At 39.2% G+C, this 14,480-nt stretch overlaps 1 protein-coding gene across 1 annotated transcript; it reads left to right on the top strand.

The window, feature by feature from the left end:
- Positions 1–4,277: 4,277 nt before the first annotated feature.
- Positions 4,278–6,607, top strand: LOC138036286 (putative ATP-dependent DNA helicase Q1). The gene is made up of 2 exons (XM_068882623.1): positions 4,278–4,380; positions 5,439–6,607. Exons 1-2 carry the CDS (start codon positions 4,278–4,280, stop codon positions 6,605–6,607), a joined length of 1,272 nt encoding a protein of 423 aa, XP_068738724.1.
- The last annotated feature ends 7,873 nt before the right edge of the window (positions 6,608–14,480 follow it).

Below are 14,480 nucleotides of genomic sequence, written 5' to 3'. Positions count from 1 at the left end.
AGTTTCTCAAAATGTTTTAAGTGACATTAGCCCGTTTGAGCACAGGATTGACAATTACACAACCAAGGGTAAGTATTTCTGACATCTGTAGATTTATAATTTCTAGAGTAATGGAATAATCTCGATTAATTAAAAATGGGTTTATTGTCAATGATTGCTGTCGTGAGGCATTTTTACATGAACCCAAAAGCTTTGAGCTTTAAATATCTTTAAATCCTGTGCCGTTTAAATTAATGTATGTATGTATGCTAGAAGTCGCTAGTAGGAAGTTTAAGGGATGCATGTCAACAGAAGGTGAGGTCTTTTACCTGAATATTAACAAACCTCATGGCAGACCTCTACACCTTCCCCAGCTGTAGGTAACTGTCCTAAGAACAATAGCAATTTTGCGCTATGTTTTAATAGGCCTTGACACTACCACAATTAAGGTGCGGTTACACTAGACCTCTTGCCCATGGGGAACCTTGGGGTTACGGCTTGGGTTGGGTTTACCCTGGGTTATGATCGACTCCCCATTTGCTGTTACACACTTGTAAATTACCCAAGGGGAAGGTAAGCGTTGGCCTGTTTTGGTGGGAAACTTACCTTTAAGATAAGACAAGATGAGATTTATTATTTTTTCCACTAAATGATTTTTAAAAAACTAATTACAATACAAAATACATTAAAGTTAAGGATCTAAAAAAAAAAGTAAACATCGAAGACCTACATCTGAACGACAAACTTTTCTTTGGCTTATTTTCAGTAATTGTCACGATCGGCACTTCTCTTGAACTGTACACCTCAATTAAGTTCAGCGATTCATCGCTTCATTTTAAGAAGGCAACAAAGACGTTGACTTCAGTTATGCTTTCTCTTGTCCTTGCAACTCTCCAATTTATAATTTAGATGTCGACTTGCTGCTGGCCAGAAAAGGCGTGCTTGGGTATTTCCACGTCCGCAGTTGTTTACACAGTTCATAACAGCATGTATTTTCCTCACATTCAGCAATCTTGTGATTGGTTGAGCTGCTTTGGGATTTTGTTAACCATAAGACTTACATCTGGAACTGTCATGGGCAATTCTTTTGTTCTTTTTGATGTATCCATGGAAATTTCCCACAGGAAATTTTCCTTTGGGCAGATCGGTTACACATAAAAAATTGCTTCCCCATGGGAAAAAGCCACTTACCCAAGGGCAAAATGGCTAGTGTAACCGCAGCTTTAGTTTGTTTTGGTAAGTGTGTTTACCGCCATAGAGACGTCTCTCATTGCTTGAGCTCACTAATATCAATTTACCGTCAAGTATGGTGGCCGGTAAAGAATTATGGATAATCGGCAAATGCGCTCTCCAGAGCCCATTCGTGGCCACCGTAGGATAGATAGAGGTATGCAAAGTGAAATGTTATGATAAAACGTTATAGACTTTTCAAATACTATTTTGAGCTCTTGATTAGTCACTGACTTGGTAATGGAAACTTCCATTCATTAATTTCATTTAACAAAATCAAGACTGTCACAATTAAATCGTCTTTTGCTAAATTAATTTTTATCCTATGAGGTAAGAGGAAGTCAGAGAGTGAAAGCGAATCTATAGAAGTCACTAGTGGAATGTCTACCAACGAAGGAGAAGAAAAGAAAAAAAAGAAAGGTAAAAATCTGGTAAAACACAAGGACAAAAATAGGGAAAGGAAGGGTAAAGGTATGCAAAGTGAAATTTTGCCCCTATATACCATTTATACCATTACTTGAAACAGAGTCGACTACCTGTACATTAAATCTAAGATATTAAGGGCAAAAAATCAATGATATAACCAGATTATTTAGGTGCGCAGCTTTTCTTTCTTTTGCACCACAATTTTTTTCCTCTGGCGTGACTTTGTTTATTTAATGCGACTTCTTTTTTGACGATTTTCTTTTCTCTGGAACTCAATTTTCCTCCCTTAGGTGTGACTCTTTTTTTATCTTGTGCGACATTGTTTTAAATATATATTTGGCGTGAATTTTTCTAAATGTAGTCCACTTTTAATCATATTGCGGGCTCAAAAGCGTTCCATGGCCATTAATAGACCAATTTTCATATATTAAAATTTAGAGTTGTCTCCAAGGTTTTGTAGAATATAACAAAGGAAGTCATCTTGAGGCTAATCAATAAATAATACATTTATTATTGTGAATATATCGATCTATTTGAGTGATACGTGCATTATTCCACGGAACCTGTTTGAACCCATGATATAATGGGTGCCTTAAAGACCAGCGAAAGGCATGGACGCTTGGAGGTCGACCCAGTTCCTGTTTTTCCATTCAACATAGTTAATGTTTCATTATTGACATTTTTGCCTAATTCTTGTATTTTAAGGGTTTTCGGGTGGGAGGTGTCAAGTCTGTCAAGAAGGGGGACGAGGGGGGGTGTTCTTAGGGTGTCCCAAAGCGCCACGAAATAATGCCGTGCTAACTTGGACTTAGATAAATTGAGAAGCCATCTTGTTTTTTCTCGTCGGCACAAAGCAGACTAGATTGAGACAGATTCCAAAAAAGATATCTCGCGCCGCACAAAAAAAAGAGAGAAGGTTGCATCAATGAAAAGAACTCGCTCCCAAAAGGTAAACAATTAGTAAACATCTTGAGTGGAATGTATAAACAAACGTGTGCCGGGTGTCTCTGGCAGCCCCTTTGTGGAACTTACAGATCACCGTAGGATATATAAGGATAAGCAAAGAGAAATATCACAATAATAAGTTATAGACTTTCCAAACACTATTGTGAAAGTGTGTTACGTTATTTTGAGCTCTTGAGGATTAGCCACCGACTTGGTAATGCAAACTTCCATTCATTAATTTCATTTAATGAAAACAAGACTGTCAGAATTAAATCATCTTTTGCTAAATTAATTTTTATCGCATTAGCTAAGAGGAAGTCAGAGAGTGAAAGGGAATCCATAGAAGTCACTACTGGAATGTCTATCGACGAAGGAGAAGAAAGGGAAAAAGCTGGTTAAACACAAGGATAGGAAGGGTAACGGTATGCATAGTGAAATGGTGCCCCTTTATACCATTTCTTGAAAGAGAGTCAACTACCTGTACATTAAATCCAAGACACCAGCTATAGCAATTGCTAATTGCCAACAAGCAAAGATTTTACCTCTACACACCTGCTGTGCAATTTGTTTAGAGATGTCATAAATTACCTAAATCTATGAAAAATAGATTGAACTCACTTCGATTGCACAAATGGATATATCGCCGACATCATGAGGCCATTATCAAGGAATAGAGATAAAGAAATGCGAATTTAAAAAGAGTGAAAGTACTCTAAACTTGCATGAATGAAAAAAGCTCAACAAAGACCACGTGCATATATAAGTAGATAAATTCTGCTTAGGTAATCAGTGCATTTGGAAAACGGTGAGGTTGTCAGCAAAATGTACTCTCCTTGCCTAAAACAAAACACATTCAAAACAATACAATTTTTAAATGTTTTTTTCTTACAGTGATTTTTTCATCAGTGAGCCACGATGGTGTACTGAAAATATTGAACAAAGAAAATTGTTTCCTCGTGCATGCTATGGAGTCATATGGAGTAGCCAGGAACACCTTTTAAGACTTCATCGGCATTTGCGAGTTGAAGATAATAGACAAGAATGTAGAGGGACCGTTCACCAAAACCAGTGGTAAAAACGACAGAGATGATGTGCAGGGCTGCCCTTTCCGAATATAAAACGCAGGTCAGAAAATACAAGGACGATGGGAGACAACTTCCATTTTTCCAATAGGAAAGCTTTTATAAAGAGTAATTTGAAAAGAAAAATCATTAACCATCCTAACAAGACGAAAAAACATTTCATTTCTCTGTTTTTAGGGTGACCAGCGGTAACTACTGTGACGGCACGAGTTTTAAATTAGACAGACAGACATGGCGGCAAACAAAGCACTGGTACACAGACGACGATTTCTCAAAATCTCCTCATCTACATTTTGTGATATTTGGCAGAATTTTAATTTCATCGTATTTTAAATGAGAACTTTAAAATGGCTGTTAAACAGACGCTTTTCAAGAGACATTTAATAACTGGAGTACAATTATATTGTTGATTATCCAAAAACCTGTCTGTTAGAAATAACTTGCAAAGGGAAATGATTAATTGTAGTAAGCTATGTGCAATGATGGTAATGATTGATTGTATATATTGTAAGCTACGTGCAAGTTTATAGGAAAGTCCGATCAACAAATTTTATGTAAACGTTGCAAAAGTGAAATTTTAAGGTTGTATTCAATCGTTTATGCTTTGGGAAAAGCATGATATTTGCCGAAAGTGAGAAACTTGAAGGTCGTCCGGTGTCAGTGCTTGTAATTTGCCCACTCAAGAGCATCATATCGGATCAGATTGTCCAGCTGGAAGGTTTGTGTTCGGCAGCAGAATTCACCCCAGAGAGTTCTAAGAAAATAATCGAAGATCCTCCTATCTTCATCTACTGCTCTGCAGAGCAAGCGCTGGAGGAATGCTTCCTTTCGGTGCTGAAAGACCCACAGCAAGCTTCACCAGCGCGTGGCCGCGATTGTCGTGGATGAGTCACATACCGTCGAAACTTGGACAGGAAAGAGGTAATATTTTTGTTTTATCTCTGGCTTACAGATCGATGTAGCTGAGTGAACTGTTGATTGAAGTTGTGCTTTTTTTGCGTGGGTTGATTGATGCATGCAAACCTTCCTATTGCAGGAAAAGTAAAGGGAAAGCGGCTAAATCATCAGCATTCAGGGAGGCCTATGGAAAACTATCCATTTTAAGGTCGATGTGTAAAGAGGGTGAGTGTTAAATGCACACAATAAAGGGCCATTAGTCTGCATCCTTCTGGGATAGCATTTACTAAAGTCTCATAGTTTAAATTCAGTGACAGAAAGTTGGATGATTTGCTTAAACTTAATTTTTCAATTTCCAGTAAATTCTCAGTACAAAAGAAGAATCAGTAAACAACTTTTATAGAGGAAAACCAAATGTGCTTAAGCTTTGGTAATCATACATATTAATTACTGGTATACACAGACTATTGTTTCGAGATATTTTTCATTCGTTAATAATTTATATTCATAGGTTTTTTATCACACTTTACTTGTTAGTTTGATATTCTATTATGAGGGCCACTGGTTTGTTAGTGTTCATACTGTTTCTTTTTTCTAGTACCCTCAATAAATAAAGATGTTACCTTACCTTTTCGTGTGAATGGGGGCATACACAAGCAGATGAGACTGGCTATGTGGTAGTTAAAGATGTGCTACACATAACATATCTAATGCATGAGTACCATTGATCATATGACACTGCACAGGCTAACCCCCTGATGCATAGATTCATCTGGTTGGGCTAAATGTTCATAAACTTGGTAAACATCTACAGCTCACACTGTATAGCATTTATAGTAACATTTTTTTGGAACGAGTATATTTCTTTTTTCCATCTAGGAGTGCCCCTTCTGGCTATTACAGGCACTGCGGACGAAAGCACGCAGAAAACTATTTATCAGCAACTGACAATGAACAAGACAATGGTTAAGTTGTTTGTCAGTCCAAACAGGAAAAACCTGAAGTTTAAAGTTGCAAAGGTCAAAAAGGATGAAACAATAGCACAGCTGACCTGGCTTGTAAATGAACTTAAAGAGAAGGGACCACTCACTCCGCAAACTCTGATCTTCTGTTGCACAGTGAGGGATATAGCAACAATTGTGAACTGGTTTCTGGTAAGGCTGGACAATGCAGCTTTCTCACCGAGAACGTCAAGGAAGAGGGAAGATTGTTTAATTGGAATTTACCACTCCCTTACAGTTGAAAGCTACAAAGAAAGGCTCACCAAAGGCCTCAAAGAAGATGGAGTTCCAAGAGTTGTGTTGGCCACAACAGCCCTCAGTATGGGAGTAAATTTTCCCCACATCAGAAGAGTCATCATGTATGGACCACCAAGAAGCATTTTGGACTTCCATCAGGAGGCCGGTCGTGCTGGCAGAGATGGTTTGCCTTCAGAGGTAACATTGTATTACCACGGACAACAAGCAGCACATTGTGAAGAGGAAGTGAAAGACTTTCTCAGAATGCCTGGTTGCATTCGGGTGGCAGCTTATGCTTCACTGGATGCCAACATCACCCCTATGCAACCAGCCCATGACTTCTGTAGCACCTGTGCATTGCAGTGCAACTGTGGAAGAAGTGAGTGTCGGATCACCACAAGTGAAACTGAATTAACTGAAGTTGCCATGAAAGTGAGAGAGGTGTCACAAGATGACAAGCAGCTCCTGCACAGTGCCTTGCTTGAGTTGAAAGGTAGCATTACGTCCAATACCATTATGGCATTTGGAGACTGTCACGGATTTTCAAGCCAGCTTGTTGGAGACATCATTGACAATTGTGACAAGCTATTTTCACTTGTTGATGTCCTGAAATTTGTTCCAGTTTTTTCTGCTAAACATGCCATGATGATATATGAAGTTCTAAATGATGTGTTTGATGACTGTGAAGACATTTCATGTGGTGACACTGGGGAAACTGTTTCTTCGCAGACTACCACCTATGACATGGAGTACCTGCTTGGGTCTGAGTATGACAATGAAGGTGAACCGTGTGACTTGGACATACTGTAAGATTTACAGTAGATTTTATATATTATTTCTTATGTTTAACCCTTTCACTTCCAGAAGTGATCGACATGCAACTTCTCCTTATAATTTCATTACACTGTTCAGCGAACAGGTGATGATAATTGAGACAATCATCAACTTCAGGCTACTTAATCGATGGAAAACATAATTCTCCCAACTAGAAACTGGGGAGAGTATAATTATAGTTCTCACTAAGGAGAATGAAAGGGTTAATTAATGAAGGAATAAAATGTCGCATCCTATGTCTTGCTTCTTTGATAAAGATCATCTGGACATCACCACTCTCCCGAGACGTCAAAGAGAGAACCCGAGCTTCCAGGCGAGGGTTCTATCAGCCATTTGAGGGAACGTAGTTACGTCAAGATGATCTCTATCAGAGTGTAACAACATCGGATGAGATGTTTTATTGCCAAAGAATGATATGGCAAAAAAGTGAAGCAACAACAACTTTTTTATTCATCCTGAAAAGCTTGTGAAAGAGATAAATTCTCAATTCTGCTACTGTTGAGGTTTTGTTGCGTAAACAAGGTCCAAAACACAGTCAATTTACCCTGAAGGTCCGTAATTCGTGAAAGGAAATTTGACAAATCAGCATAATTTTTTTCAAAGTAATGTTACTTTCATCATTGGAATTGACAAATAAAATAAATAGCTTTGTTTTCAGGTGAATATGTTTCACAAGTGTGATAAGTGCACACTAAGCAAAAATTTTGAAAGTGTAAAAATCTGCTCTACAAGTAATAACAGTTATGTACCAGTGGTAAAATAAAAAGAATGGTATGTTTTGCCTTCTTTCATGATTACAACAATTGTTCTCTGTGGAAACATGAGTAAACTAAAACTGTCAATGTCACAAATTTGGAGCTGGCAAGTACTGATCATTAATTTTACTTCGGAATAGTACCTAGAAGTAAATTGATTTTGATGCTGCCTTCTCATTCAGACCTAAGTTTGTACACAGTTTCCCATGTTTTCATGAGGCCTGTCATCCAAGAATGGAGTTCACGGTAGTCTAACTTTTTGAGAAGATTGGATGGGAAGTTGATGAACGATGGGTGCCCTAGTCTGCCACTCTGATGTCGAAAGGCTCTGAGTTGCATCAAGTCCTTCGTGACCTGTGCAACAGCAATTTCAGGGTTCCCTTGAGCTCGAAACCCAACTCTAGCACTGAGTCCACAGTCCTTGTCGATGCAATCCATGATCAGCTCCACAGGTTCTACAGTATTAGCAACTCTTTCTGCTGATTTCTCGCTGATATTGGAGCCCAGTGCTTTCCACATTGTCTTCACAACCTTGTTCATGTGCTCCATTCTTAAATCAAGAGGGATATTTCCACCTTTGATACCATGTTTATTATAGAACCTGTTCCACTTAAGATTGTGTGCTCCTTTTTCTGACAACAGCCCCCCTAATTTCACCAGGTAAAGAAAAATGACATAGGCATATTTAGATTTCCCATTTGCTTTGAAAATAAGAAGGGCAAACTTGTAGAGCTCATGAAGCCTTTCCCCATCACCCTCTTTGATAGCATCATCAAATTCAAATAAAGTCAATCCAACTACCAGCTTTGATTTGTGGTAGTTGAATAGAAAATCTTCATTTGCACTGGTCGTTTGACTTACTGTGCTTTCTTGTTGGGCCAAAGTGAAGTTGGGGTGTTCTTGGACTTCGTGCCTTAAAAAGATGAACAAAATTCAATAAACTTCTTAGCATGAACCATAACATTTGATTTGAATTACACAAAAGTCATGACTCGTATTTTTAGACCCAACAATTCTGAACACACAAAATCAAATTTTCTCCCAGTCAATCACAGCCTATGCAAGTGTTCCTGTTTCCTTCCTGCCTCTCCACTTTGATATTTTCCCTCTTTTGTGTAAGTGTGTGATCCTTCCAACTAGTTAGGTAAAAGGAAATAGGGACTCCTGAGGCAGAGTCAAACACTAATAATGTTGTATCCTGGAGTTCGAAACCTGATGAACTCGAGGGGTGGCCAGAAGCTCAGGTTTCCATGGCGGTGCCTCGACAAATATATTATATATAATATATTTTCTAGAGGCACTACCATGGAAACCTGAGCAACCAATTAAGACACTTTTGTAAAGGAATACGATGAGTTTAGACCCCTGATGGGGTGCAGGGCTGGCTTAGTGGTGAGAGCACTCGCCTCCCACCAATTTGGTGTGGGTTGAGTTTGTTGGTTCTCCACTCTGCACCGAGAGGTTTTCTCGGGTACTCCGGCTTCCCCTCTCCTCAAAAACCAACAGTTGACTTGATTGTGTTAATTGTTAATTTCAATTTACAGTGTCCCCTATTAGTGCTCCAGCGCTAGAACGACTAGACACTTAAATAAAGTTCCGTTCCTTTCCTTTCCTTTCCTGATGCAGGCGTAAGCCGAAACGTGTCGGGTCTCTAATAAAGCGTTAAAAGGAGAGTTGATTCTCCATTGTGCAAACTATATGTGTGTATGTATATATATAAAAGCTAGTTGATATATATATATATAAATACAATGGAGAATTGGCCTTTTAACGCTTTATAAATATCATGCACAAATGGATTGGTTGTGGTTGCCAAGCGGTGGCCTTTTATTTTTTTTTTAATCATTAAAATCTACTCTACAAGTAATAACAGTTATGTACCAGTGGTACTGTTGTGCTAAAAATATTTCTACAGTGGTTGCTAGTTGATTGGCCTACCTGTTACGTATTGCTCTAGTTGAGTATACAAGACCACATGCTGCACGGCAGAAGAAATAACCATATGTGTCGTGCTCATCATTCTGATATGGACTGTGGACATGGGAATGTCTTTGAACTTCATGCCTAAGCTAGAAAACATAGATGCATTTAATCATAAGCCACTGCAGAGGTTTTCAGTCAAGTGAGTTGAGTACTACTGCGTTGTTGACCAAAGTGTTTTTGTTTAAAGTTCTGATTGGCTTGCTAAAATGTCTGTATCTGTGATTGTCATTAGTTCGTCCAAAGCAACCCTACATGTCATTCAATTAACAGGGGTTAAAAAATTTGGCACAATTGATTTTATATACATGTACTTACCTAACCCTTGTTGAGTGCACAGCATAAGTCTTTTCACAGTCTCCAAGCCTGCATGGAAACCTTCCTTGACAACTGTTCCTCAATTTGCTCCACCAATGGCCGGATTCCCTCTTGCTCCACTACATATCTCTGCACAAAGGCCACACACACATTAAGAGCTACCTCCGTCTTTCGTCCCTTTGTTCATTCCTGTCTGGCACAGTGCACCTTGGGACATCTACACCACATGACATCAAAGCAAAATGAATTATTACTAAAATTAATACCAAGCTTTCAAAACAGCACATCCTTCAAATTTTATTACCAAACATATAAGGTAGCACATTCCCCTTCAATTGTGCAATACTTGGGTTGGCAGTACAATGCAATACAAACTTTATTGACACTCCCTAATGAGGGCTTTTCAGTGACAATAAATTGAAGTTAACAAATTTAAAGTTAAACTAATGTATGATTAAAAATGATGATACCACTTGCACAAACCAAAAATGTGAATACTGTACCTTCCATGTTGCTCATGTCATACATTTCCATGAAGGCAGCACAAATATGACCTTCTACTTCACATTTGTGGAAGTCTTTGTATTCGTTGTAGTGGGATTCAATCCCCTTTGCTGCATTGTTTTGGCTGTCCTATTGATACTTGCCCTAGTTGTTCAAGCTCTTTGGAAGATGAGTCCAGCACAAACATGTCATACTCTAACTAAAAATAACAGAAATGACAGAAAAAGAAATCACTTTAACTGTTCAACGAGAGCGAACACTTGACAATTGTGACTGACAGACCTGTGGCCCTTGGGATCCCAATAATAATAGTCATTTGGAAAGCTAGATCTACTTTAAATCTATTTTTAAAAAGCTGTCAAGTTTTCACATACCATGTACAAATTATACTTTGCATGCCAGTCCGCAAATTCTGTTTCAATACCATCAAGCCTATCAAGTGCACTCTCTCCAAGCTGGTATGTCCACTGGGTATTCCTTGCTCTTTCTTCAAACAACTGATCCCCATGCATGGGTATGGTAGCCAGGAGACATGACACGTCATCATTCACCTTGAGAACTGGGACATCGTTATCTTGATTTTTCATCAGAAGCTGTGCCATGTCACCTGCTACATTGGGGTTGAGGAATTCCACACAAGAGAACACTGAAAGCAGTAAAAATCATGCGAGATATTTTATTTTAATAAAAAAAATCCACATTTATAATTGGCTTTGATAGCCTGGCTAATTCTTCAGAGTGGTTAGTGTTAACCATATTTGGAAAATGCCAGGATATTATCACCACTGATGTCAATGGTGTGATAATAGCCTCATATTATTGCATCATTGACATCACCCAGGGAAAAAATGTTGATGCATTTAAGAAAACATTGCCAAATTTAGCCATTATAGAAAATATTAACAAGTTTCTAATTGTCGCAATGAGAGAGTACCTTTTATGTTTTTATCATATGTATCAGATAAAAGTCACTGAAATAACGTACAAATCCCAAGGAGTCAGCCCTGATTGGTTCAAATGAAATACGACACTTTTAGGTCAAAAAATGGTGCTGGAAATATTTTGAATTAATAAAACAATTTAATTGGCTTTTGTATGATATGAAAATTATGGCAAGTCCTGGAAGGCATTATCTGACTCTGCTATTGCCTTGTAGGCTAACACCCACCTTGATCTGCATAATTTGTCATACAACTCAGCTTCATTCAAGAATTGCTCTAAATCACTATAATATCAACACTGCAGCAAAATTTATACTGCCTTAATGTTAGAAGGGACAGGGTACATGTATCATAGAGTCTAACTTACACTTTGTGACTTTTCTGACATGCCTTTAGAATACTTGTGTGTGATGTGGTGAACTACAACATCTTGCAAAGACTTGAAACAGTCGGGTACTTGGTTACTACTCTACTAACCAGGACAGCCCATCTGTTTACCAGGTTGTCCGGCACCACTTTCAGGAAGAAGATCCTCCAGCTCAATGTCCTTCATAGGTATCCGCGGGCATTTTTCATCAAGTTGTGGTTCAATCACTCTATTGACAACACCATATTGCTGGGTCCAGTGTAGAGATCGATTGGTGTATTCAGACGTCTGGATACGGGCATGCACGGTCAGATCTATATTGTCACCCACAATCCTAAATTGGAAAGGAAAATATATAGAATGACTATCCTGGTTGACAATATGGACCATATTGCTGACTTTTTAGAACTGCAACCAAGGAAACAGTCCAATTCTTGACGTTCAGGTTATACATATTTGACTAATGAGACCTTAGACACTTGGTAACTTGTAATTAATATTAACATTACTATCAGGTAGCAGTTTCCCTGGTAGCACCATAGCAAAAGCCAGAATAATGCAGCATTTGTTGTACCTTGGGTCTCCAAATAAATAACCTTTTAAACTTTTATGAAAGCTCAAAACTGGACTAGGCAGACTGTATCAGTCAAAATATAAAAAAAGCTTTAAATCACACTTACTTATATTCTGGTAGCATGGTGCTCTCAGTTGCACTATTGCTGCAGTTACAACTGAAAATGTCAAAACTCCCCTGGTTCAATGCTAGCAAGTAAATCCTTGCCGTCCTGGTGCACGTCATCATCAAAGTATCTGTAATCTTTCACTGCTGACAAGGACATGTCAGGAGCACTTTCCTTTCCTGTTTGATTTCCATTACATTCTGCAAGAACAAGATGCTGTGCTTAACTTTTCTATCTCTGCCTTCCATGGCAGGAGTTTACTTTTACAATTCTCCCATCTTTCCTGGAATTCCACCGTCAGCTGACATGGAGACCCCTAACTTGCTCATTCTGTCAATATCCACACTTTTCGCGCCACTATGGACGAGTATGTTGACATTCAGTAAGCAAGTGCTGACATCTTTTGATTTCTAGCTCTAGCAACTGCAGCACTGGAGAGCGCCAAGGCATTTATTTTGCTCCCACTTTCACTAGAAGTCAGGTTTCAACACCAGAAGCACCTTTAATAGCTGCTTCCCAATAAGGACACGAAAGGTGAACCTCTTTGAGGAATTTCTCATTGGTGAATTCCGCAATTTCTTTTGGAGATTTTGCTAGCAAGATCGATTTCATCGTGTCCTTGCAGTACTCTTTAAATTCTGCGTCTACAGCATGTTGCAACGACTTCAGATGTTTGCTTTTTACCTCCGTGATGTCTAAACACAGTGTTGGCCACAGTTTGCCACGTCTTCCTGAAAATGTTCAGAATTAGAGGACTTTGATTCATCGGAGAAACTGCTCTTATTTCGGTGCGTTGATTTGGGTTAACACTAACACCTTTATCTGTGTCGAGGGCTGCCCACGAGTTCGTTTATACTTAAATCAGACAATGTACCGATCGAGAACAGATGGCTTGTTTTCCCCAAATCCCAGGGACTTTCTAGCAGGTACTCTAGCTCGTTATACTTTCCTCCTCTGCGGACTTCTTCTCTCGGGAGAGATTGTTGTGGGCAATCCCCGTTTATGCCGCAATTCCTTCGCTTGCAGTATCCTGCTACTTGTGCTGCCACGTTTTCGTTCTCCTTGTCGCCTTCTTTCTCTAAAGCACATTTAATTTGGTTGTAGAAGTTGTGAGTTCTTCTGAGATTTCTTCACAAGCCTTGCAAAATCCTTTCCGAGAATCTGGAACACCTCTGAACTGAGAATCACAATCTTCGCAGAGTTCTGCCAAAGTCTTCGTGTCGTTGACTCTTTGTTTGACGAGATTTTGTAAAGATTTTCAGAAGACGGCCTCAATAAATTGCCAAAGTTTCCGTATTTAACGGAAAAACGGAACGGACAAAACCGACATTTATCATTGTATCCGCTTGTGTTGGCTTGACACTTTTTCCACGGCTTTTTTCGGACAGTAGCTACGTGCAGCATTTTCACATCGAAAACCAATTTGCAAAAAAACAAAGCGAGCTAACAAGCGTCACGTTGGTTTGTCTTTGAAACAATGCACCACTTTCAAAGTGATTGTATAACTTGTCACAGGTTCATTGATTTCTATTGGTCAAAACAATGCGTGGCACAGTGCGCGGCAGCGCCTCATTGGTCGGTGGATGCTACTCTGGTGTAGAAGGAACTTGAAGGACTATCACAGTTGGGTGAAGGCAGCCCAAGTGGAACATATCCTTAGTCTAAATAAAAGCTCGAAAGCATCACCGGCATCAGGAAAGAGGAATACTGTAGCAATGGAGGTTCACTGGCTGCTCGTGAACACGAGGCAGGAAAGTCCTCCTGAAGTCAACATCAAGAACTCTGAGGCCCTCCAGTAAGAATTCGAAAGCCAGTGGTTAGGTTGAATTGTGAAAGGATTTTTTTAGTGATTGACCTAGGGAAATATTCAGCATGACATATTAGCATATGTAATTTACTCGTACTCGCTTCATGGCAGGTTCATTAGCTAATTTTACTCGTAATTTCAGGTACTTTTTCTATCACTTTGGTTCACACACAGATCGTATTCTGAACACAATTCCTGTGTCATTTAAAGCAAACTGGATTGGATTGACCTTCTTTCATTTTCGAAGACTACCTGCATTTGTGCTCAATCGACGATCCATTCTTCCTGGCAGGAAACATGGTTATGTGTGCTACTTGTTGCCCGCCCCTGAAACTTGGCCTATTTCTTGCAGGACCGTAGCAATAGAAATGCCGGCCCACGCACTCAGTTGTTCTAACTGATTCGCACGTACTCGCCTCCTTATGAATATTTCCCCTGCCGACAATCAATCCAAGTCAAGCCCAAATTGTTAACGAAGTTCTACTCGACGAACCCAT

Source organism: Montipora capricornis, chromosome 2, assembly GCF_036669925.1.
Source record: "Montipora capricornis isolate CH-2021 chromosome 2, ASM3666992v2, whole genome shotgun sequence".
In the NCBI taxonomy this organism is placed as follows: domain Eukaryota; kingdom Metazoa; phylum Cnidaria; class Anthozoa; order Scleractinia; family Acroporidae; genus Montipora; species Montipora capricornis.
Note: the sequence above shows the minus strand (reverse complement) of the source record. Positions and strands in the feature narration are given on the sequence as shown.

Excerpts from the sequence above, each read along its gene's own strand:
- LOC138036286 (XM_068882623.1), top strand. The coding sequence starts at position 4,278 with ATGATATTTGCCGAAAGTGAGAAACTTGAAGGTCGTCCGGTGTCAGTG. Across the intron at positions 4,381-5,438 it reads TCAGATTGTCCAGCTGGAAG|GAGTGCCCCTTCTGGCTATT; the intron begins GTTTGTGTTCGG and ends TTTTCCATCTAG.